Source organism: Numida meleagris, chromosome 1, assembly GCF_002078875.1.
Source record: "Numida meleagris isolate 19003 breed g44 Domestic line chromosome 1, NumMel1.0, whole genome shotgun sequence".
NCBI classification, from domain to species: domain Eukaryota; kingdom Metazoa; phylum Chordata; class Aves; order Galliformes; family Numididae; genus Numida; species Numida meleagris.
This window is the reverse complement of record NC_034409.1, coordinates 117,724,107-117,749,846: the sequence shown is the minus strand read 5'-3', so window position 1 is coordinate 117,749,846 and position 25,740 is coordinate 117,724,107. Positions and strand designations below refer to the sequence as shown.

The window sequence follows — 25,740 nt, the reverse complement described above, 5'->3', positions numbered from 1 at the left end:
AGGCCACCTATAAGCACCAATCTCACATAGCTTGTCTGCACACCACAGGGAATGTCACACTACTGGAGCTAGGTTAGATAGCTGAACTATTTACATCGTCTCAGATATGAGACTTAACTATATTAAGTATCTTTTTTGCCCAGGACAACACTGTAGTCTTTCTGCTTTACATCACATATTCAGCATTAAACAGAGTAGATAAAAAGGAAAACAAAAGGAGCAGAATATGAATCAATCAAAAAGAAAAACAACCAAAGAGCAAAAACAGAAGATGCAATTAGAAAGCACCAATTAGTGTGATCTGGACATATTTGCAAAATGTCCATAAACTCTCTATGCCAGGTGGTGAGCACTGAGTCATTCTACTTCTACTGATGCACACGGTTGGCAAAGCAAGGTGTTCCACGTTCCCACTTTGTCTGCAAATTAACTTGTGTATGGTTGACTTCATGAAGAGTCATCTCTTGCATTTTTAATACCTGTGCTTTCATAGCTACTGTTGTTCTGAATTATAAGTTCCTTAGTGCAATGTTTTGCTCCTCAGGAACATTAAAACTATCTAAAAACTGCATGGTCTCAGTTTGCTATTAGATATCAAAATCAAGGGCAACAAGGCTGGTGAAGAGCTTAGAGAATATGCCCTACAAAGACAGACTAAAGGAACTGGGACTGTTTAGTCTGGGGAAGAGGAGGCTGAGGGGAGACCTCTCTTCAGATACCTAAAAGGTGATTGCAGTGAGAGCGGGGCTGGTCTCTTCTCACTGGTGACAGGTGACAGGACAAGGGGAAATGGGCTCAGGTTGCGCCAGAGGAGGTTTAGGTTGGATATCAGGAAAAACTTCTTTACAGAAAGGGTTGTTAAGCACTGGAACAGGCTGAGATGGTTGAGTCACCATCCCTGAATGTGTTTAAAAACCGTTTGGATGTGGTGCTCAGGGACATGATTTAGCAGTGGGTTGTTAGGTTGAGGTTGGACTTGATGATCTTGAAGGTCTTTTCCAACCTGAGCAGTTCTATGGTTCTATGATTCAGCAGTCGAAACAATAGTTCAGTTTCTATTTCAAATTAACATCTAGCATCATTTTGCAATTACTCTATTAGTTAAGGAGGTGTTACTATATGTTTTCAGGGCTTCAATCTTAGTCTTTAGGTTTGTTTGTTTTTTAATTTTTAAAAATTGTTGTGTTGTTTTGCACTTACACCTGCCAGGCAGGTATCCTTCAAGGACAATCACAATTTAGCTACGTAAAAACTGTTTTTGATGGACCTTAAAGGTTTCATGGTCTTCTGCAACCCTGTCCATAGGCTGTTAGCTACAATGTATAAAAACTGACAGTTTCCCTTAGGCTCCTTGCTTAGCACCAACCACAAAATGTGTTTTAGAATTATATGGTACAAATTAACGTGGGCAGGTGCACAAGCTTTATTAAAAAAGCACAAGCACTTTGAAATAAGACTGCATTCATTAGAAAGAGTTTTCCAAAAGGGGCAGACATTTATTTCAACTGAAGTTAATATCAACTGACTTCTCAATTTCAGTATTCAAGTACATTACAAAGAGAGAGCCTAAGACAGAGGAAGTGCCCAAATTAGCCCTGATGAACTCTGTATCAACACAGACAAGTTATTTCATTGTAAAAATATTACATCCTCAAGAATATAATTCCAGGCATTTCCATAATCTCATCTTCATTTTTTTTAATTGTTTTAAAAAAAAAAACAAGATATTTCCAAAACTTCTCTCATGAGGAGAAGCACTGTTATAGTAACAATGCTGGACATGGTCCCAGGCAACCTGCTTAAGCAGGAGGTTGCACCAGATGACCTTCAGAGGCCTCTTCTGACTTGAACCATTCTGTGAATGCTACTGATAGAAAATAAGATTCAGGTCCTCCCTCTGGAGTGATGACAACTAGTTCCCCTTCCCAAGTATTCCATATGACTTCAGGTTATTTGCTCAGTAAGAATGCCTTCCAATTTGTGACTTAGATAATGCATATATTATAAAGTGGAAGAAATGCAGCATTCAGGAACTTATACTGCTTGTAGCTTTATAAAATAAATTTATACTACTTACTAAAACATCTTAGATCAACTTCAGTAAGTATTACAAACCCTAAGATAAAGGCTCACTTGGAAATTAGAAGGCAAGAGTTCACAGATCATTAGTCATATCAGCCTAAAAAGTACAGCAGAAAGTGAATTATGAAGATAAGGAAAAAAAATGCAAAAACAACTACTTCGAGATTCAGGCAGGCTTACCAGGTGAGGTTTCCCAATAAATTTCCTGAAAGGTGGCTTAATGAACCTCATAGGCTTTTGGAAGCCATCAAGTTGAGAGTTTTGTAGTCTTGAAAAACTGCAGCTTTGCTGATTCCTGAGAGAATAATTCCAGAGAGAACAGTTAAAATCCAGAACCATAATATGGCAGCACCTGGAATTTTAAATGACCTTATTTTGACATTGGTACCACTTAGAAGTGATAAAGTGATAGTTTTCGAGTAATGTTAATCTAAGATATTTGATAAATGACTAGTCCTCTGACTAAAGTCGAGTCTAAGTTACACAGATTATACAGTAACCTTCATTTTCTTATGCAATGATAAGAAATGGTGACTTCTGCCTTCTTCAAAGCCTCCCTTACCAAATCAAGTTTCCCTGACTCCTACAGCTACCCCTCCACGCCTGGCTACCACCGCCCTCTGCTGGCTGACACGCTTCTTGCATTTCAGCGGCTTTAGCCTGTGGTTTCTTCAAAAGTTGTACCGAACTTCCATCTCGCCAAATTCCAGATCAGATGGAAGCTCTGACAAATACCCAGATGCTAGCATATGCTTGTTTCATCCTCAGTTAGTTCGGTACAGCCCTGACTTTGGAGTGTTTTTTTTTTGTTTTGTTTGTTACTGAGTACACTGCTCATTACAGATACATCCACAACCAATAAATAAAACATATATATACACACCATGAAAAGTAATTACTAGAAGCCAATATTTATAGTTCCCAGAACTACAACAGGCAAGATAGCAAAGGACAAAGAACGGCACAATGGGCTAGCTGATTAAACATTGTTGAGATCTCATATGTGAACTGTGAAAAAAGTCTGTTTTTCAGGAAGATGCTATCCATCATGCATTACTGCCATCAGCCTGCAAATGCAGTAGCCACCAGCGCTGCAAGCGTGTCCTCCAGCCCCCACCAAGCTCCAGGACAGCCACACTTCATAAAGTGGGAAGCTCAGGTTTAAGCAGTACGTATAAAAAGGTAAAGCAAGATGGTAACTGCAGAAGTAGCAGAAAAAGCCTTACCAGACAAGTGGGCCAAACATATACTGAAGATACAGCATCAAGCAAATACAAGGTTACAGGCAACAGCCCAAGAATTTGGTTTTACTTTTCCTTTGACAACTTTCACCTTTTAGTTTAAACAATCTCAAATACAAGAGATGTTTTTTTCCGGCAGTTTTACAAGTCAGTTTTCCTAAATAAGCACATATTGCAACAATTTGCCATTACAGACTGTTTTTAAAATGGAGAAATAGCAATATATTCATTTATCTGCAACACGTGACTACAGCGTAAATGCATTTCATTACACCTGGCAACTCTTCAATCAACATCTCTAACACAAATAAGAGATCTGTGTAATCCTAACATCAAAAGCAATGAAGGCTGACGGAGGTTAGCAAACACCTCTGGGCCATACATCTTCAGCAGACCTCCTACAGGAATTCAGAGAAGTAAAAAGCAATTCCGAAACCCGATTTTAATTCATAAAATGAAAAAAAGAATCAAATTCTTTGTTGGCATTCCATGATACCACAAACACCCAGAGCAGCACAGGAATGCATTCATTCTAGAACATTATTATGAAACTACAAAATACCAATCAAGTAGTAGAAAAATAAGTCTATCAACACAATAATCCATTTCATAGCCAGTTTGAAATTTGCACATATGTCAGTGAAATTAAGTCAAACTTTGAAAAAAAATCACAACAAATTTGAATGCAACTGTGGAAGCATCAATAAAATTAAATGCGTAAGAGAAGCAGCTCAAACTTAGGCAAACATGATTATTAGCAACTGATTACCTTGAAGCTGTACCATCTGTATGAAAGGCTCTCTCATCTTCATTCTTCAATCTCTCTTTTCTTCTCCTTTCTATATCATGGCGTAGATCATTTGGATCTTCTAAGACTCTTATGATGTTCTATTTAAGAGGAAGTGTTGAAGCCAAGTTAGCTAGTAAATAAGGAAACGCTGACTTGATTCGTCCTTCAAGGTTTTTATTCAATATATAATCTTGTTAAACAACCATACAGACAGGACAGATGTGCATCAGCCCAAGAATCCAAAGTCCAAAACAATAGCAGTAACTACTTCCAAACAATTACCTTCTTGTACCATCTGCCTCATTACGCATTTCTGAACGGTAGTGAACATAACATTGGAATTTCAGCTAAATAAATGTTCTACATAGAGCTGACAAGAAAAAATATTCACAAACTTCAGTAAATATTAAGTCTACCGTTCTTAATTAAGTTGCACCTCCACATATTAGTACTATAGAAAAAAAGAAAACCAAATTGCAGTAAATGTAGTTTAGAAGGGAGAAATAAAATTCCATGGCCCTGCATACGAGCAGGGATTAAGATTGCAATTCTATACAGAATGCAATCTGTAAACCGGGCCAATCTAACATCAGCATAGAAGAAATGTTAAGGATTTTTCCAGTCTCAGATAGAAACCAGAATCCCTGTCAGCTGCCCACTTAGTATTTACACTAAGTAAGAATAGACAGGGGTTCAAGCAGCAGTAATAACCACACTCCAGTTATTCTAGAACACATCTGCATTCTACTTACTAAACATACTTCCACCACTGTGGTATCAGTAAATACAGTTGTGTGCATTCCTTTTAAAATAGAATTGCTGGTGGTCTTCAAAGCATACAAGAGTGGCTTATCAATATAAAGGGAAAAGTGTTAGTTACACCTATATAATTTTCACTTAACTATAAAAAAAATAATACCTGGGGAGATTCCGATGGAACAGTTCGTTTGTTCTGAAGTTCTGCTAAAGACATGTCAATCCTCCTGGAACAGTAAAGTCACACAAGAACAAGCAACATCAATATAAATCCTTATTAACTAATTACAGAATTCTTTACAGATCACGTACAGATAGTTTTAAGAGTCAGTGGAAAAAAACCAACTCCAGCTATGTTATGTAAAGCCTACTGAAGATTAACTACCTTGATGCAAGTAAATTAAGGCAGAAGCACACCAATTACCTGTGAATTTCTGGATCCAAACTTCTTTTAACTTCATTCATATTTGGAATTGGTTTATCCTGGATTTTCGAGAACCGTTCGTGCAGAGTTATGTCAGAAGTTGTAAAATAATTTGCTGTGCAAAGACATTAAATACAAGAATGTTTATTTGCACTATTTCAAGTGTTTTGTGGGAAAATTTGTCCTTCACAAGACTGTTAAGGACACCGAGACAACTTCTGAGATTAAATTTCAAACTATTTCCACTTGCAGTTTAACATTCTCAAACAAGAGATTAGGCCAGCTCAACTCAGACAGCCCTCTTATTTAGTAAGATTAAGCTGAAGAAAGTTAACTATTTATCAGTTCTATCACGGCAACTACTAGAAGCTACAAATAAAGTTCCACACTACATGCGATGCAACAGTCTAGAAACCCATCTGAAAAAACTAAAGGAACTATATGTAACTAGCAAGTTGTGACTACAACAAAGCTTTATTTTCCCCCCACTCCTCTCACTTGTTAAACAAGCACTTTAATCTTAAGCACTTCCGTGAAATCCTTTCTACGTCAACACTCTACAGTAATGCCTCTATTAAGGAGAAGGCCTTCTTATCAGCTCCATCCAACTACTTTAGATCTTCAACCTACATGCTCCTTAAATGAACAATACAAAAACAAATGAAACCTAGCACTTAATATTTACAAGGACAGCATAGCTAATTTTTTTTTAGTAATTGTAAATACATACATATACCCCAAATATTACAGCCACCTTTAATTTGATGGATAATTGTGATTATTTCCTGAGTAAATTCTCTCGATGGGTCGTTTTCAACACCGCGTGTTACAGATTCCATGTGCTCAAACACTGGATGAAAGTTTTCATTTTTCCTGCCAACAGCAACCAGATCATGTGACATCTGTCTGTCTGTAGTATGACTAGAAGCAGCCCTAAAAAAAAGTTTGCAGATACACATTCAATACTTGAAAATTTCAAACAAAGAAGTAGAACAAAACAAATTAAGAAGATCATTTTAGGAATAAGTGCAATGAAACTGATTTTTTTTTTTTAAATTAAAAAACAAACCAACCAAACTGTAAGGGTCACAATGAAGGAAAGCCACAAGATTAACAGCTACAACGACGCTCTCGGGAATCCTTGTTTCAGAGAAGTGTGACACAAAATTTATAACTTTTTAACTTAATACATCTATCAAATAAGATAGATATATGAAGACTTTTATATCCTTTTTGCATAGTTCTGGGAGGCAACTGTGTATCTGTTATGAAGAACTAACAAAATTTTCAACAGTATACAAATGTTAAAATCTCAGCATCTTTGAAAACTGTATCACCTGAGCTTTGTGAAACATCTTTTCAGTAACAGCATGCGAACTTAAGAATGCATTTAGCATCTTTTTGTCAGGTTTTACTCATTCTAAATAGATGTATAAACCAAATGGTAGCACTGCTTTGTAAGAACTATTTTGACAAGGAAGCTGGCATTAAATTTTCTGCTGTTCTTGGTGCAATAAAAGTGCTTGTCATTTGGAAAGAAGTTGAGAACTCAAATATTCCATGTAAAACTTTTAGGACAAAGACTTTACTTGTCCATTCTGCAAAGTGATAATGCACCTGCCCATTCTGTATTTGAAAAGTAAGAGAGTAGAATTTCATACAGAAATTGCACCAGAACCAGCCTCTAGCAAGTCCCAGGAGTCAGCTATTTATCCCCAGTAAACGCCTTTGAGTGAATCCAAACAATCTCAGGTTAGGTATTTGTTACAGATGATTTGAATTGCCGACCTTCTCTCAAGGCTTATAAAGAATGTATTCTTCTCATCTCAGCCATTTTAAGTCCTGTGGTTGTTAAATGCCTGAAGTAGGCAGCATGAATACTCTCAGTCATCAGCTTCTGCAAAATTAGTGATTTAGTCTGTGCTAATGTCTTTTTTGTTGTTGTTGTTGCAAAGGCAAACCTGCACATCAAGTAAGCTGTAGTCAATATAGTAGTTTCTTCAGTTTGTAAATAATTAGCATGTCCACTGTGTGTGAGTTCCAAGAACAGCAGCAAGAGACTACTATATATAGGAATCATCCTACAGGCTTCCAAAAAGAAGAAGCAAGAATCAAGTTTTTTCCTTACATCATCATTTAGAAAGAAAGAATTGTTCCCTTTCCTCAGTCTCTCATATTAACCCATTACATGGGGACAGGAACTCATCTTTATAACTCTCCACTGTATTACATATTTCTGAAATACTGAAAAAAAAAAATTGGTATAGATGTTTTACTTGAGAGAAGAGGTAAAATACTTTAAAATGAAGACTGAACAGCTTCCAAAAGAGATTACTGCCATTATCCTCATCTACAACAGCAAGCCAATTAACCAGAAAAGCCTGCAAATGTCTATACAAACCAAGCTGCTTAGTCTTTACAATATATTCTTCATTTAGATTTTCCTATTACCTCTTTTTTCCAATTTAGGTGACAACAGGAACGCTAAAGGCAACCAGAAGTACTACACACAAGACAGAAACATACTCTACTACTTTTCAGTTCTGAGGCTTGAAAAGAATGTTACTTCATTTGCTGCAGTACTAAATAATATAACCCAGGGATTTAATATTTTTTTTTCCTGACAGCTTTATTGACTTTATCTTAAACATCTGAATGTGTACCTGAGATTCACGCATTTTAAAGGTTACCTGGTTTTCAAAAGAAATGAGGTACTCCTCAGGTAGTCAAAACAGCCATTATATTCCAGAACAAAGCACAGGTTTAGACTTTTCTGAGTTTGCCTGTTTTAAATAAACTTAACAAATTTACTCATAATAAGCAGCTTTAATTACAGTTTGTATTGACCATATATGCTATGTTCTTTCCACTTGCTACTACGCTCCCATGAGATTATCTAGGCATTTTTTTGGTGGTTTTTTTTTTTGGTTGGTTGTTTTTTTTTGTTAACAGAAACAGGCAGTGAGTTTCCAGCCTGAACGAATTCGTGTTTTAAACAAAGTTAAATTAAAAAGGTACAACCCTAGTTCGTCTTTGTTATCCTCCTACGGAAACACTGGTTTCCTTTGATATTCATAAACAGTAAGTAGACTGGAATAAAGAACAGGTATGGGGAAACAAATGCTTGTACCTGTTCACCGTTTTCTTCATATCCACTTTGATTGTGAGATGTTCCCTCCTACAGTTGACATCTGACATTTTCCCATCTGAAACAGTATGATTTGAATCGTGCTGGCTACTGGAAGAATCTCCTTTTCTCCTGAGTTCCCCTTCTTTCCTTACTCTTTCCTTCTGCTTGTTTTTAAAGGATCTGAGCTCAACATCCTCTTTGGAAGAGTTAACACAAGCATTGCAGCCCTTCTTTGAACTATATTTAGCGGGGACTTCAACATGCCCTTCTTCAGTCTGTCTCGCTCTTCCACCACTAAAGTAATCTAACTTTTTGCTATTCCAGGCACCCTTAGAAGATCCGTATTTCTGATCTTCCTGCTTCACATACTTCTGAGCTCTATCATCTGAGAAAGACTTTTCCCCATCCAGGTGCCTGCGCCGTTTGTGACTGTATTCATAGGCTATCTTTGTGACAGATCCCTCCGAGTACTCCCTTTCAGTCGATCGGTGAGACTGGGCACCCAGATTTCTTTGTTCCTCCTTTTCTTGGTAGGGTGGAAAAGAACGCTCTTGCTTCCACTTGGAATTCCTTGCTACTTCTCCACCGTCATACCTCTCCATTTCTTTAGCCCTTTTAGACGTGTGCCCATATTCTCTGTAATCGTGATCTTCAGGATACCTGTGTTGACATAAAGCAATTTACACTTGCACTAGAGAAGAAAGCGAGAACTTATATGTGAAGAATGTTGGACAGCAGAATGCGTGGCAAGTTAACCCATAATCCCTCACGCCAAGGTACGGATGTGCAGGGGCTCTTAAGAGGGAAATATTATCCTTTCATACTCTAGCCATCAATATGATTTACTTAAAAGACAAATACTTCACTATTACCAGTCGCCCATAATTAAACTACAAAGTGGCAAACGTGTTTCAAGGTGGTTATCTTCAACTATAATGAAAACAGACTTTCACTTGAGGCTTTACACCACAATACCCAGGTTTTAATTATTTTATTCCTATACCTCTTCTGTAAAGAGCTCCTTGACGTAAACTCATCAGAAACTCTTCTGGGTGACTGACCATACTTCTCTTCGTGTAACCTCTGGTGCCTCAAGTCATCTTCATGCCATTTTCTTTCAAATTTACATGAAGCCCCTAACGGTCTGTGAAAAGGTTTAATTCCTTTTTCATTTCCAGTGACTTTGTAGTGTTCAAACGTGTATCTTTCTTCCGTTTTGTGTTGGTAAAATGGCCGATCGTGCTCTTTATACGGTATTTCTGAGTATTTTGGTGGTAGCTGACATCTCCTATTGCCTTCAGTTCTTTCTGATGAATGTGTTCTGTAGGGCTTATGACCATAACCATCTTCCATGGGAATTCTTTTCAGGCTTGGTGAAGGTGATCTACGTTCATACATTCTCTGGTGGTTATTTCCATGAGGTGCAAATCTGGAATTGCTTTGTCCGTATTTTTCATCATCTGTTCTCCAACTCATAGGTTTCTTTAGGTCCTTACGAAAGCTTTTATATTCACAGTCATAATTAACATGAGCATGCCTTTGCCTGTGGTGCTCTGGACTCCTAAATGCTGGAGATAAGGACCTAAGGCAAAAAATAAAATTCACTTTGAGCAGTCCCATAAAACAGAATGAACCTCTTAATGAGAGCACCTACTCCCTAAAGAAGCACAGTTTTGATCAACTGGGAAGAAAAATTTAGAACCAGTCAAGATATTCAGGGTCGCTTGTCTAGCTAAAGTACTGAACTTGCTTTCAACTCTACAGAAAGCGCTCACAGGAAAATACTCACTCAGAATATTGAGTAAATCAGTCATTTTCTTCTTATAGCTTTTTGTTGTTGTTGTTTAAATCTAAAAATACTTCAATGTATATGAAGTCTCCACTACACTGAAAACAACTGTTACACATTTTCACACTTGTCAAGCATTCCCTATCTTTTTCAGAGCCAAGAGGAAAAAAAGGCAAAGGGAAAAAAAACATGAGAAATGCACAAGTGTAAGAAAGGAAGAATAAAACCACAAAGTTTTCAGACTTTCTTTGCACGCCAAGATAAAAAAAAATATACTGACTGAAAACATAAGATATTTTACTTAAAACATCACACAGCTAGACTTTTTTCCTGCAAAAAAAAGAGAAAACCAAACACTTTGAGAAAGGCTGTTTTGGTCTTTTTGTGCAAGTGTGTGTACATGCATATACACATTTGCACAATTACAGCAGCTTCTGCTCTTCAAAGTTCAGTAGTACCCTTTTTCAGCTTTGAATTTTGACCTACAGTTACAAAAAGAAAGCAACTTGAGCATTTTCAGACTAAATCTCCTTGAAGCAACACAAGCCACTAGCAAGAACCTGAAAATAATCCCAGACCAAAACCAGACTACTGTATTCAAGCATTCACTGTATATTCTCAGAAAATACACTTTTCAAAAGAATTCAAGGAAGCCACTCCCTTCATGCATATATTGCAAATGTAAGATGTGACATAACCAATTCTTCTGTTTCAGCAAACAAGTTCAAAATCAGAACCTAGATCTTCATAAAACTGTATAAGCTATAGAACTACCACCAGTACCTATGCTGCCACACCAAAATTTCTTTGATTGTTTTGGTTAGGGCTTGCACTTTTATGAGAACTCAGGCATTTCTCCGTTCTTCACTCAAAGGACACACTCCCAATCATCAATATAGTAAGGAAGTAGGTAGGATCTCTCTAAAATTATGTTTGTGTTGCTCAACAAACTTCCTTGATCATCTAAGACCAAGAGCCAAAACATAAGCAAGCTAGAGACATCAGGTGGGGCTGGAGTGAAAATAAGTTTAACCAGCTCAGTGCTTCGAGTTTGGTACTTCAGGCAATTCCAATTCCCAAAATATTCCAGCCTAACAAGGTTCTTAGCAAGAGCAAAAGCTTAATCTTTCCAGTTTAAAAAAGTTAGTAATAAAATTATGACTTGGAAAAAATGTTACAGAAACTGTTCAGTTTGGAAAACTAATTATGATTCTGTAAAATCCATCTTTCAGATTGCAGTTCTGGATGTAGTTTCTTTTGCCCATGTGCGAAGTCTTCATTACAAATCCTTATATAGAGCTACATTTTGGAACGCAGGTAGAGATACAGATAAAGCATTTACCTTTGCTTCCATCGTGGTGATCTTGATCTAGATCTTGTCATCTTCTCTCACGTGTTTATATGAATTTCTTGAAGCTGTAAAAATGATACAGTTCACTGGTATGATAACAGAATTCACTGCAGTTTGCAACAGATGCACATTTTTAACCAGGATAATATTAGATGCATTAGGGTTCTTTAGTTTTACTTCTAGTTCTTACCTTAAAGCGAGTAACTTTTATCCTAACTGCTAATCTTAAACACAGTTTATTTTCATTGTAAAGAATATGAATATTGGCTATTCCTCTCCTCTCTCTCCATCCAATAATTTAATTCTGCTTTAAACTATTCATCTCAGAAGTAATATGCAGGAATTGAAAAAAATGCTGTAAATATTAGGAGGCATTGAATGCTATAGATGACAGAGAGGGTACAGTGAGCTAGTTTTAAAACGAAGTTTACAAATATTTGAGTGATCATATGTGCTGAGCTTCACATTTGTAATATATACACCAATATTTTTACATCATTACAGACCTCCTGTAAGCTTTTACTGCTCCATCCCGTGTCAACATTTGTATTGTCACATTTCAACCAAATGAAACTATCTACAAAAGATTCATTTCTGTACTTTACTTGCTAATAACCCACTACCTAGACAGATTGCTATTGAATCTTCGAAGCAGTTTTGGGCATCCCTTCTCATAAAAAGATACAGAAGCATCAGGAAGAGATCAATGAAGTCTATCCTTGGTGCTCTTCAAGAAAAGGTACTAAACACTTGGAAAACAAGTAAAGAAACGACATACAAGCTCACCAGTAACGTGACTGGTAAATAAGAATGAAACAGTTATTCATTATTTAGCGAACACGAGAATTAAAACAGTGAAATTATCAGGTAACTGGTTAGAAGTTGGAATTTGAACCACATACCCAAGCCTACAGCTGCTAATTACCACAAGATGCTGTAAAAGCCAGAAACATAAATAGAGGCAAAAAGAAAACCATCAATAGCTCTGAAAATAATGAACCACCAGCCACTTGAAACAGGAAAATAGAAGAATGCACACGGGTCAGTGTTGTTTTATACGTGCTCTGGTATTTACCATACAAACTTGTTCACAGGCCCACACAAAGACAGAAAGCTACTCCAGAAAAGCCACGTATAGTCTTTTTGATACTTTAAGGCACTCAGATCTGTACTTTATAATTAAACCTTTTACCCAATCAACCGAAATTGAAAGGAGAGAGGGGAAGGAAAAGAAAAACAGAATCAAAAAAAAGCCAAACCAGCAAGCTTTAAGACTCAGAAAAAAAACATGTAGGGCCGTGCCTACATGCATGTTCTCCCCAATCCCACATCACACTAATTGGGAAAATATTACCCCTTGGTATATCTCATTTTTGTATGATTCTATCATGGATAAAACAGCACTACTGTAGAGAATATACAGCATGCTTCCGATACCTACCACCACAGATGGATGCTAGGCAAACCATGTATAATCTGCTACATTTCAGGTTAACCCTGGAAATGTTCACTTCCTACTCGTTAAGTTGGATCATAATCTAATTGGACAATTATTTGCCAGACATAGTAATAGCACAATTCTAGATCTCCTGTTCTATGAGAGTATCTGCTCTGCAATGAGTCTGTGTGGCAAGACATAAAGCTTTAAGAACTAGGGATAAGGGGTAGCTAGGGAAGCAAGAAAGAAATACCCCAAGATGGCAACAGAATTTGTTTCTTGAGTTTTCAAATACTAAATGAAGCATTACCTCTTACATCCTAAAGACATGTATCTGAGGACTGCACAGATGAATTTAGGCCCTTTGTTCACTGAAGATTCTACTGGTCGAAGTTAAATAAGGTAATCTAACACCAGTACTCACATTAAGTATTTTTCAAAAATAAGTAATGGTGTGGCTGAAATTATTTCCTACTTCTCACCAGTAAGGATGCACCCTATCAAACTAAACAGTATGTAAGAAACATAAGAAAGCTGCCCATGCGTACACTTCAAAAGAGATGAATATACCATGAGCTCTGAAGATTCATCACTATTCTCTTTTCTTACAAGCTTTAAGTGACAGTGCTTCATATGCCATTCAAATTCTTGGTTTCTATCCCCCCTTCAGTTCTGAACTTAAAAGTATGTAAACACTAAAAACACAGAGTACCATTAAACCCCACCGAAATCATCACTTAGATCCTGATGCAATGCCACAGAACAACCAAGCTAGAATGTGAACTTCCATAACCAAATGTGTCTTATTCTTTCCAGATCAGCTAAGCAATTGTACTAAAAGCACGAGAAGAAATGTGACAGCATGTTCTAGATCTTGTACCCTGGATTCTGCATTTCACCAACTCCTCTCATCGTACTTTACATGACGCCATCACTATAAAAGTGTGCAAAAACGTTTTTAACTAAGAAGTAATATCACTAGGTTTATAGTGCTCCTCACATTTGTTGCATAGCAACAATAAGTGACTCATTGCAGTAGTTATCAGTAACTGTGTTTAGGTTGTTCTTAAACTACTGATGAAAAATCCCACCTTTTATTTTCTTTGCCTTGACTTTTGGAATGGGAATCAGGCAATGTGCCTGTAAGGAGAAACTGCCTGTCTGCTCCCAGCTCTCCTCTGATTCCACACTTGGGAAACCAGAGCTTTCCTGAAGTTTCTAGTAACAACCTGAAAAATATATCTTGAGAAGAAGGAACTTGAGAATGATCAGAAATTGTTTGAGGCATGTCAACTAGAATACACATTCTTTCAGTAAGACCATTGACTTTTAAGAACTTGCTTTTTCTGAATGAAACTAGCCTCCAACCTCTTTGATTTTGTCCAGCAAGAAACACACAAAAAACACAGAAGACTACAACCTTCCAGCTGAATGGAACTGGGGTTCTTGCTAATACAAATAGTCCCAACGTCAGTGGGCTCCTAACAGCTAAAAATCTTACAGATAGGACACAGATGGAGCAGAAGTAGTTAACTCTTTGTAAATAGGCCATAAATTGTCAACTGCATTACATACCTTTTTGGGGTACTTTCCATTATCCACAATACAGATGATAGAAGAAACTCTAAGCCGGAAACAAAGAACAAGTTCAGAAGAGTAAGCTCGTCACCAAGGAGCTGCACTTAAATTGTCATTTCGCCTGTGGTGAAGGGAGGCATTTCTTATCCCCTTGTAAGGGCTGCCTGACTGTCACTGCAACTGCCTCCCAAATCTTGCACAGGAGGAAGGGCTAAGCAAGTACTTTTTAAGTTGGGTCACGCAGCAGTCATGAAGACAGACACAGATCCTCACTGAAAAAGTCACCTAGCTCACTATTTTTTTACTCTCCTCTAGAAGGAAATGAGCAGCTGCAGGCTTTTCATATGGCTCTCTTATAGGCTGGGATCAACCAGAAACTGCAAGGGACATGCCAGAGCATGCCATGTAGTGCCACAGCGCCTATCAAGAAAGAGAAACCAGAAACTGATTGTCAACACCACCACAGCCAATCGCCAGACAGAAATACAATCAAATCCTCAGCTGCAATCCAGGCAATTTAAAGATTTTAAAACCTGCAGCAGAGAAAGCTGTTCACTCTACCCTCAAACAAGAAGCATAGGACTGGCAACTTTTCTAAAAGATAAGTTAAAATAGCTGAGTCAAAGCTTGTCGTGTGTGTCCCCAGCTATTGCCCGAGCAGGACAGAAGCCTTGCTTGCTCTTCAAGGAACACGCAAGTTCCCTTGACATTGCCCCTCAGAAAGGAGTCTCAAACAGGGAGCTGAACCCTGACACACAACCCTGCTTCCTGAAGCGTGACTGTACTTAACAAAGCTGGCAGGCATACACAAATCTTGCCTCCAATGGAAAATGCCTCAGAAAGAGCATAAGGACAGACTCACATCTCCCAGCAAACCACCTAGAACCTTTCTGAACTGCTGTGAGACTTCGCATGGCCTTTAGCTTAGCGCTTCCCAGACTGGCTTGGACACTACTACCAAATGCAGAGGCTGCCAGCGCTGTGCTGGGTCACATTAGCACCCATTTCCCCCTCATTTTTCTACTCAACACCTTCAACCTCCAAACCCCAGCTCCCAACTTCCACCCTGATACACAGCCACAAGCCTTGCTGGAGCTAAAAGCAGGATGCCATGAGTTGGGCCTCAACCACCCGGCTTCACACTCCTCTCTTCAGACCTTCTCCTGCATCTAAAGCCAGCAGCACAGGGACACAGCAATGTGAAGCTCCAGGAAGAGGCAGAAAGGGCTCCAGCCAACTGATGGCTGTCAGACAGGCATCCAGCATTGACTGACAGCTCTGCCAGCCCCTGGGGTAACTCCTGACACACTCCCTCTGGGCAGCGCATGTGACAGCTTTGCAAGCTGTGAGCTACAGTGGCTGCTGAACTCAAGGACACACACACTGCTGAGGCAATGAAACTCAGCTGAGGGATTTCTAAACTGTTTCTTTTTGTAGGCAACAAAGCGATAACAAATCTATGCAAAAGACTGAGGAGTATGGCCCAAGCGTAGTCTGCTGACGAAATGGAGAGGTCGTGCAAGACTGGAGAACAGGATGAAGCATAGGCCCAGTAACCATCCTCAGGTCAAACTGCCCCAGCTGTGTAGATTAAACGAGGCTGTGGCTACGACTGTCACTCCACTCACCTCCAACCACCTCTACCCACCTTATCTATGCCTAACAATGTGTGGACCAGTGCCCATGTCAATGGCCTGAGCTATAATCAGAAGTTGTCAAGGAAAAGAGAATGTGGCAGCTTTGGCAAAACACAGAGCGCATAAAACTACGTGAAGATTAACATATAAACAAACCCTCACATTTTTGGGAATTGAAAACAAGGTCTTAAGGAACCAAAGGAAGTTCCTCTGCTTTGTTGCAAGATCATGTGTTTTTCATATCCTTGCCTATATCTTAGTTTGCATACTTTATAACAGTTCAGTTCCCCCTTGCTTATCATGGCAAACCACACGTATAAAGGGTATTAAAAATCAGGACACTCGAAGACAGCTTTTGGAGACCCCCTCAGCTGGCCTGAGACCTCCCCATTATGCATACGCCCACCCCCCATCCCATTGCCCTTTAGTCACCAGCTCATGACAGACGCATTGACAAGACAGGTTGTATAACCCTTCCTACACTAATTTACCTTGCCCAGAATTTGTATAACCTTACCCAACCTAATTTACCCTTACCTACCCTAATTTAAGCCTCCCCATCTGGGATACCGATTAGATACAGGCTAATACATTGGTTGCTTAAAATACATGTGATCATAGATCATATCTACAACAGCTTGCTCAGAATACGTTTATTAAACTGTTTTGGTGCACCTGATCTGTGTCACTGAAGCATGACTTAGTCACTGTCTTCTCACTGGGCAAAATAAGCCAGGGAATGGGGTGGGACAAAGACCTAGATTCAAATTCCATCTGCAATTTCCTCACCACTCTCATATCTGATGCGTGCCCTTTTGGAATTACAGATATCTCCTCCCAGGCTTTTGTTCCTCTGAAAGAGTCTTCCGCATGTCCAAGGTTATGGCTTGACTTATCTTAGCACTGTGTTCCCTTAACCAAATCTCCTTGGCCAGTCCATACCATCCCGGAAAGTATTTGTGGCAAGGTGGCGGAGAGAAAGGAGCCCACAGGTAGCAGGAGTCAGCACTACACATCAGCAGTCACACTAAGCACACTGCACTGCTGAGCCTCAACCTCAGCAAAGCCCACTTCAACCCTTCATCGTGTCCACTCCCCTCCCAGCTATGAGCACGGCTCTGGCCTCCCAAGAGCTCAGCCACTGCAGCTTTGAAGAATTTTTGTTCTCTCTTATTTTTCAGCTTTTATCCTGCTACAAAGATGGTGAAGGGTCTGGAAGGCAAAGTGTATGAGGAGCGGCTGAGGCCCCTGGCTTGCTCAGCCCAGAGCAGAGGAGCTGAGGGCAGTCCTTCACGGCAGCTGCAGCTCCTCACAGGGAGCAGAGGGGCAGCGCTGAGCTCCGCTCTCTGGTGACAGCTACAGGGCCCGAGGGAACGGCATGGAGCTGTGTCAGGGGAGGGGCAGCTGGGGGCTAGGGACAGGTTCTGCACCAGAGGGCGGTGGGTGTGGAACAGGCTGCCCAGGGCAGCAGGCGCGCCCCGGGTGCCAGAGTTGAAGGAGTGTCTGGACACCACCCTCAGACACAGGGTTTGATTTTGGATGGTCCTGTGTGGAGCCAGGGGTTGGCCTCCATGATCCCTACGGGTCTCTTTCAAGTTGGGATATTCTATGATTTGTCACAAGTGAGAGAAAGCAGGCTTTACACAGGTTGCATCTCCATACCAAGGATCATTAGCAGATGGCCAGGCCTAACAGTGGTGATGTAACCACCCCATGCAGGAGCAGTGTCCAGGCCTCACTCCCCTCTACTTTACTATACACGGAAAAACAAAAAAAGAAAAAACACACACATGCAAAATACTGTTCCCCTTACACTCACAGCAGGATGAAGACCTACCGCAGGAAGTACAGACCTACCTGAACGCATACTGAGTATATACTTCACTGATCCACTAAACAAGTTGTAATTCCTTTAGATAAAAAGAAAGTATTTCCTTGCCCCCATGTCTTCGCGTGAAAGAATAAAAATACCTGAGCAGGTCTACTGAGTGTGTAACTTAAGCTCAGCATGTTCTCATTTAAAACTAACCCATTTAATGACACTAATTAGCAGGCAATGCCTTACCTTTGTAGAAAAACAGATTACAATGTGAACTTGAAGAGACTGACCAGAGTAAGTCTGTATCCCACAATAAATCACATATTTCAGTCTCAAAGGAAGCATGGACAGCAGGTCATAAGAGGTGATTGTCCCCCTCTACTTTGCTCTCATGGGACTCCACCTGGAGTACTGTATTCAGCTCCATGGCCCCAGCACCAGAAGGACGCGGAGCTGTTGGAGTATGTTCAGAGGAGGACCGCTCCTAAGGAGACAGGCTGAGGGAGCCTGGCTTATACAGCCTAGAGAAGATACATCTCTGGGGAGACCTAAATGCAGCCTTCCAGTACCTAAAGGAGCCTACAGGAAAAATGGGGAGGGGCTCTCCATCAGGGAGTACAGCAATAGGACAAAGAGTAATGGCTTTAAAATAAAAGGAAGCAAGTTTAGATTCGACCTTACAAGGAAATTCTTTACTCAGAGGGTGGTGAGGCACTGGCACAGCTGCCCAGATAAGCTGTGGTGCCCCATCCCTGGAGGCGCTCAAGGCCAGGTTGGATGGGGCCCTGGGCAGCCTGAGCTGGTGGGGGGCAGCTCTGCTCATGGCAGGCAGCTGGAACTGGGCTTTAAGGTCCCTTCCAACTCAAATGGTTTCTCAATTCTGTGAAATAAATACCTTTAAAAAAAAAAGCACAACACAATTTAAAAGCGTATTGTCTAGCTTTTTCTATAATGCACTGAATGAAAGGTCTTTAACACATGTCTATTACAGAGCCTTAAATTCCACAGTACTATCCCCAGCCATTTCTTCCTACAGTGTTCTAAGGACATGTCAGAAGCATGTTAAAAGTTCATGCCTCTGTTGCCTTAATATTTAAGGCTAAGAAAAACAAAACAGAAAAACCACAACTTCCTGCCTACTGAATGCCATCCAACAGGCATCAACTGTAGTAACAGAGACGTTTGCCACTTAATCTCAAGTCACAAAAGCAGAAAGTGAAAGAAAACCCTTATATACTCAGAAGCCCTGCAGAATCAGGGACGACACGCACAGGTGCTGCTGCCAGGGACCTGGACAACCAGAACTGTGCTCACCAGAAAGACCAGCCCTGCTGGAAGGCTCCCAGGACATTTCCTCCTTCCCTACAGAGCCCACTTCCACTCCGGACAGAAAGAGAACCCAGCCCGTGTTGCCTCCCGACAGGTGAACGCCCATGAGGCCCATCTCATTACACCACAGGCGGAGGGAAAGTTGGTGCGAGCACTCTTACAAAAGCACTGGCAGAAATACCAGTTATTTTGCTAACGGCAGATGTGGAGGAGTATGCACACGGACACTCATTAAGACAGCTGTTTATCAGGGTAACAGGGCGTGCCACCAAGGGAAGTTAATTAATTCAGCTCACCTCATCAACACCAATATTAAAATAATACCTAAAATAATCCTAGCAGTCTCACATAGGGGAAAGATGAAAACATGGGGGAAAGTCTTAGTCACCATGTCCTCCATCCCCTGTGCCCAGCTCCGGATCTCAGATTGCCACAACCTGGCTTCTGTCACCAGCACCCTCCCACACCTCTGCCCTTCTCGTCCTCCTCCTCCTCCCCGTGAGGTTCCTGGGGCCTCTCACACTTAGGCAAACTTCGTCGAAAGGTTCCGTCTCTTCTTGAGGCCCACAAACACGCGAGGTAAGCAGGTAAGGAGAATCTCCCTGCCACCTGAGGAGCCTTTGTTTTAAACCCTGGGGAATGTGAGCTCCGTTTAGAAGTGACTCAGGGCACTTCAAGAGCGCAGTGACCGGGGCACTCCTGGTACGGACAGCGGTGAGCAACGCGGGGACCGTTACTGCTTGTGGTTGCTCCCCTCCAACCTACCGGCGTGCTGTGCCCCGAGATGAGGATGAATAACCGCGGAACACAACGCACGACATCAGTCAGATCGGTACCGATTCACTTTCCTCCGGCCCGACTCGAGCCCCGGGGTGCAGGCGCTCGGCCTGGGGACAGCTCCGCGCCGAGCCCTCGGCACACGCTCCCGTGCATTACACGCGCTTATACGGGCGGACACACGCACGCCGGCGAGGGGGCAGGCACCGTGCAGGCCGCGCAGCCGCCAGCGCAGCGATGCCCGCTGACCGCCCGTCCCCTTCACGCCGCGCCGCCCCCACCTGCGGGACGGACGCCAACGCTCGCCCCTCGCGGCCGCCCCGAGGCCGGGCCGTCCCGCGGAGCAGCCGCAGCTGCGTCCCCACCCCGCGCGGGCCGGGCCCGGTAGCGGCAACGACACCGTACAGCGCCCGGCGCGGCCCTGACCGCCCCACCGGGCCTGCCCAGGCCCCGCCGCCGCACTCACCGCCCGCCGAGCCGCTTCCGGAGCCGCCGCCGCTCCGCCACCTCGGCCTCCTGCCGCCGCTCCTCCGGCCACCGCCGCTCCGCCCCGAGCAGGTGCCCGGCGAGGAGGCGGGGCGGGTCCCGGCGGCAGCGCCGGCCGCAGCTGCTCCCCACGGGCGCGGCGGAGAGAAAGGGCGGGCGGCCCGGAAGGGGAGGGACGGGACGGGATGGGGCGGGCGGTGCTCCTCCTCGTTCTCCTCCTCCTCCGTCTCCTCCCGTAGCCGCCTCGCGGATCGATTTGCCCTCGGGCATAGCTCTGCTGCCAGAAAGCTCACGGAGGCCTCGCAGGCCGAAGGCGCCGTGACGAAGGTCGTGGAGCCATATTGGTTCCTATGGTGGGGCCGCACGACCTCGGGCTGATGAAGCCTGGATGTGCAGGCACGGAGGTGTCACGGCCATGGCTTGCTTGTCGCATACTGCAAGGCTCGATCCGGGTGCATCCTGTGCCTGCATTCACTCCTCTCTGCTTCTTGGAGTGCCCAAGTGCATGCCCAGCTCTCTGCTTCTCCAGAGAGAGAATCGAGCCCAGCAACATGAGTGCTCTCCTTCCTGGGCTGTCGGGATACACTCCTCATGTTGGTCACAGTCCTGGCTGTCCAAACAGGTTTGGTGTTGGAGCGAGTGCTTCCTTCAGGAGCGGAACACAATGGTGCACACACTGGCATATAAGGAAGCCTTTCAAAATGCAATAACTTCTGTTGATTGTAAAGCACAAAAATAGATTGAACACGGTGCAAAACAATGTGTAAAATGAGATAGCGACATTATCTACTTTAGACTGTTCAGCAACTGAGGCTGTTGGTTGAGGGCTGTGAGTACCATTTTGGTGCACTGTCAGACCTTAACAGAAAATGAATTGAGATCAGGCACAAGCATTAGCCTTATTCTAAGCACAAGGTTGATGCTGTGTTTTGTTTTCCCATGAAAGGTTTTCCCTGCAGGAAGGTGGGCGATACCCGATACAGCCTTGTTACTGCTGCACAGGCAGGTGACATCTGATCTGGTGCAGAGCTCGCCAAAACCAAGCCAGCTTGTCACCATTTTTAAAAAAGAAACAAGGCAGAAAACGAGCCAGAGTTAGTACTCTGTGTTGTGTCCTCCTCACATTTCTGATCCAGCTCAGCCAAGGTACCGTGTTTAACATCAAACCATGGCCTAGCAGTGTGAAGTTACATGTTTGTGTTCCCTGGGTAAAGACATTACTTCCTCTCCATAAGCTCCTGATTAGATGTAGCTCAGAGAAGTGGTCCCAATTCCCTCATGTTCCCAGTACCAGCGTGGACTGCTGACTTTTGCAATCCGTCAACTTTTGGCAGCTGGCTGACATCTTCCTGCCAGCCCCTTACAGGCACAGATCCTTTAGCAGAGTGTTATCTTCATATCCGCATCTTCTTGACCTTGGCAGAATTGCTACTCTTGGGACTGAGGGCTCCCTCTTCACAGCTTCAGTCCTTTATACACCCACTCAAACACAAGGATAGGGGATGACGTGCTGCAGAGGAGCTCTGTGCAGAAGGACCTGGAGGTCCTGGTGGACAGCAGGGTGGGCATGAGCCAGCAGTGTGCCCTCGTGGCGAAGAAGGCCAGTGGTATCTTGGGGTGCCTTAAAAAGAGTGTGGCCAGCAGGTTGAGGGAGGTGATCCTCCCCCTCTATTCTGCCCTGATGAGGCCACATTTAGAATACTGTGTCCAGTTCTGGGTTTCCCAGTTCAAAAAAGACAGAGATCTCCTAGAAGGAGTCCAGTGGAGGGCCACAAAGATGATTAAGCGCCTTGAGCATCTCCCATATGAGGAAAGGCTGAGTAACCTGAGTCTGCTCAGCCTGGGGAAAAGAAGGCTGAGAGGGGATCTGATAAATGTTTACAAATATCTAAAGGGAGTTGGGAAGCAAATGGATGAGGCCAGGCTCTTCTTGGTGGTGTGTAGCAATAGGACAGTAATGGAATGGAACAGAGGAAGTTCTGTACTAACATGCGGAACGACTTCTTTACAGTATAGGTGACAGAGCCCTGGAACAGACTGCCCAGAGAAGTTGTGGAGTCTCCTTCTATGGAGATATTCAAGACCCAGGTGGACACTGACATGTGCCACCTATTGTAGGGTACCTGCTTTAGTAGGGGGGTTGGACTCAATCTCTTGAGATCCCTTCCAACCTCTGCAATTCTGTGCAAACCACATGCAATTCTCATACAAAATAATTTCCTGTATCTTCAACAAAAAGCTTGGAAAATCTCATGTGAAAAGCAGATCGAATTCTTTTTAAATTTACTAGTAGCCTTCCCAATTAAAAAGGATTGCAGATTTACTGAAGCATATGATAAAGAAGTGCAGTCATAAGCCGCACAAAGCAATGCCTGTTTCTAATTAACCTGTTGGTATTTTTGTTAATAGGAGCTTGAGTTGGTCTTAAAATCTTAGAACACAGAACATCCCGAGTTGGAAGAGACCCACAAGGATCATGGAGGCTAACTCCTGGCTCCACACAGCAACACCCAAAATCAAACCTGATGTCTGAGAGCAGTGTCCAGCCGCTCCTTCAACTCCAGCACTCGAGACCGTGCCCAGTGCCCTGGGCAGCCTGTTCCACACCCACCACCCTCTGGTGCAGACTCTTTCCCTAACTCCCAGCTGCCCCTCCCCTGACACAGCTCCATGCCGTTCCCTCGGGCCCTGTCGCTGTCACCAGAGAGCAGAACTCAGCGCTGCCCCTCCGCTCCCTGTGAGGAGCTGCAGCCGCCATGAGGCCTCCCCTCAGCTCCTCTGCTCTGCGCTGAGTGAACACAGGGACCTCAGCCGATCCTCACACGTCTTGCCCTGTAGACCCTTCACCATCTTTGTAGCTCTCCTTTGAATGCTCTCTAATACGTTTATGTCCTCCTTATACTGTGAAGCCCCAAGCTGCACAGAGTGCTTGGGTTGAGGCTGCACCAGCTGGAGAAACTGAGACTGGAGAAAGTGAGACCAGGAAAACAGGACTAACAGAAAAAGAGTTGGTCTTATTTCCAGCTGCAGCTGGTGGAATGGTTTGCCTGTTCCCTACAAGCAGGGAGGCGAGTACTGCCTTGAAACATAAAAGTAAGCAGACACCTCACTTGAAGCAATTTGGTTCAAAGGAATAAGAATAGCCAACCCACCTCTGTGGGCATGTGATAAACTTATCCATCACATACACTAACTGATACTTCACGTTTCTTTGAATTCTGCTCAGTTGCTCTGGAGTCAACACACACTTACCCTGATCGGTAACATGAGGCGTATCCACCAGGGTTTCCATGCACATAGTCTAAGAAAACATAAATTTAAACACACATTACAAATTAAATTAATATTCAAACCAGTGCCTGTTAGTAGTTCCTCAGCTTCATTATTCTCCATCCCCAAAGTGTGAAGACTATTCTATTGCACAAGGCTTGAGAATTACTACTTATTAAGACTAATTATTTTAATCTATTTCCATGTTTTTTCTAATTATGTATCATTAGAATAGAGAATAGCTTTCATATCCCTTTAATGTTTAATTTAGTAAACATTCCCTTCGGAAATAGCATGGCTGTGGTTTGCATGCTAAACATTTGGAAATTATGGATGGAAGCAAGCTAGAATTCAGACAGAAACTGGTATGAGATAGCAGATGGATCTTATCTATCTTTCAAGCAGGCATTTTGTTTTCTACATCAAACATTGCTATTGGAGCTAGACTTTGCTAAACCATGTCGAATTACTTAAAAAAGAAAAAAAAAAAAGGAAATAAAACTTTCCTTGATCCTGGCATGGTCAGGACGAGAAGCATGGACGTTCTGGCACTGTCAGGCTTACCACCACTTCTACATATCTTCTCCACCAAGGTGAACAACGTAAATGAAATTAGAAGCTCTTCGCAGGGAGTGGTTCAGCATGGTTGCCACACACAATTTTATGTGTGTAGACAGAGCCTGCAGATGGTAATAACTGAAGGAGAAAGTACATCAGGGTGGTGAGAGCTCATTGCTAACATCTAGGATGAGAGGTTATGGCCTCAAGTTGCACCTGGGGAGTTTCAGGTGGGATATCAGGAAAAAAATCTTCTCAGAAAGAGTGGTGAAGCATTGGCACAGGCTGCCCAGGGAGGCGGTGGAGTCACCGTCCCTGGAGGCGTTCAAGAACCATGGAAATGTTGCACTGAGGGACATGGTTAGTGGGCATGGTGTCATGGGTTGGGAGTTGGACTAGGTGATCTTAGTGGTCTTTTCCAATCTTAATGATTCTGTGATCTGCAAAAGGCAGACCTATCACCAGGAACTGCTGTCAAAGGGTAACGATGGTTTTATCAGCCACCGTCTCTCAATTCCCCATAGGGAAATGTTTCATTTGTACTTCGCTAGTTTATTATGCTTCCTGATAAGACTTGCATGGCTTCATTAACTTTGATCTCTGCTTTTAGAGGAGTTTCACATTCATGTTTGCTTTTTCACTTCTCATCCACCCCTATATCCCTTAGTGCAACCATTCCTTTTTTTCTTGCACTGTCTCAAAATGTTTTTGCCAAACCACAAATCACGTCTACTGCCTTGAAACAGGAGTGAGCTGCCTAAGTCTTTGCAGGCACACAACACAGTTTCTGCTTTTAATACAAAAAGAAAGTGTTTCTGTCACTCAGTAGAACACAATTAGCCAAACCTCTGAGCCCCCAGTGAAGCAGTGTCAGCTGTTTCTCATTATAAAACCATGAGACACCAGTGCTTAGATGAACTCCTGAGGTTACTTGTCAAAATAACTTTAAATCTGAAACACCTCATCCAGTCATCCAGACAAGGAAGAATTTGGTCCAGAATAAAGTAAAATAAATAAATAAATAAAAAATCAAAGTCGTAAGAGCTTTGGTCAACAGCATTCTTGTAGAACAGTGCTATTTTCTCAGTCGAGGCTCTGGGCAACAGATAACAGCTCCCTCTATAATTGAGGAAATAAGCCCCATGTTATTTAGCCTTGAAATTTAAGGAAAGCTGTAAAGCAATCATTTAATTAAAACCCAGGGGGAGGTGAGAGGCTGATGGAAGGAGCATGCCTGCGCTCCGATAGTATCACCAAATTATGCTTTAAAGAGTCCTTTAGTGAG

General features: G+C 42.4%; 1 protein-coding gene and 1 long non-coding RNA gene across 6 annotated transcripts in view; one reads left to right on the top strand and one right to left on the bottom strand.

The window, feature by feature from the left end:
- LOC110404660 overlaps positions 1-14,084 on the top strand; it is a 30,843-nt gene extending 16,759 nt beyond the window's left edge. The window contains exon 5 of one of the 3 annotated variants that reach the window (XR_002442440.1): positions 13,818-14,084. This is a non-coding gene — a long non-coding RNA (uncharacterized LOC110404660). Of the gene's footprint in view, positions 1-2,671; positions 2,795-7,762; positions 8,418-13,817 lie in introns of those variants that run through there. The other 2 variants (XR_002442441.1, XR_002442439.1) reach the window with 2 other exon arrangements.
- C1HXorf23 (chromosome 1 CXorf23 homolog) overlaps positions 1-20,760 on the bottom strand; it is a 34,037-nt gene extending 13,277 nt beyond the window's left edge. Inside the window, exons 1-9 of one of the 3 annotated variants that reach the window (XM_021409049.1) lie at positions 20,608-20,760; positions 11,555-11,628; positions 9,427-10,005; positions 8,424-9,083; positions 6,048-6,226; positions 5,294-5,408; positions 5,033-5,096; positions 4,093-4,211; positions 2,263-2,377 (exon numbers count right to left, since the gene is read on the bottom strand). In XM_021409049.1, the coding sequence (XP_021264724.1) occupies positions 2,263-2,377; positions 4,093-4,211; positions 5,033-5,096; positions 5,294-5,408; positions 6,048-6,226; positions 8,424-9,083; positions 9,427-10,005; positions 11,555-11,595 (1,872 nt within the window). In that variant the 5' untranslated portion in view covers positions 11,596-11,628; positions 20,608-20,760. Of the gene's footprint in view, positions 1-2,262; positions 2,378-4,092; positions 4,212-5,032; positions 5,097-5,293; positions 5,409-6,047; positions 6,227-8,423; positions 9,084-9,426; positions 10,006-11,554; positions 11,629-14,576; positions 16,602-20,129; positions 20,439-20,607 lie in introns of those variants that run through there. The other 2 variants (XM_021409059.1, XM_021409069.1) reach the window with 2 other exon arrangements.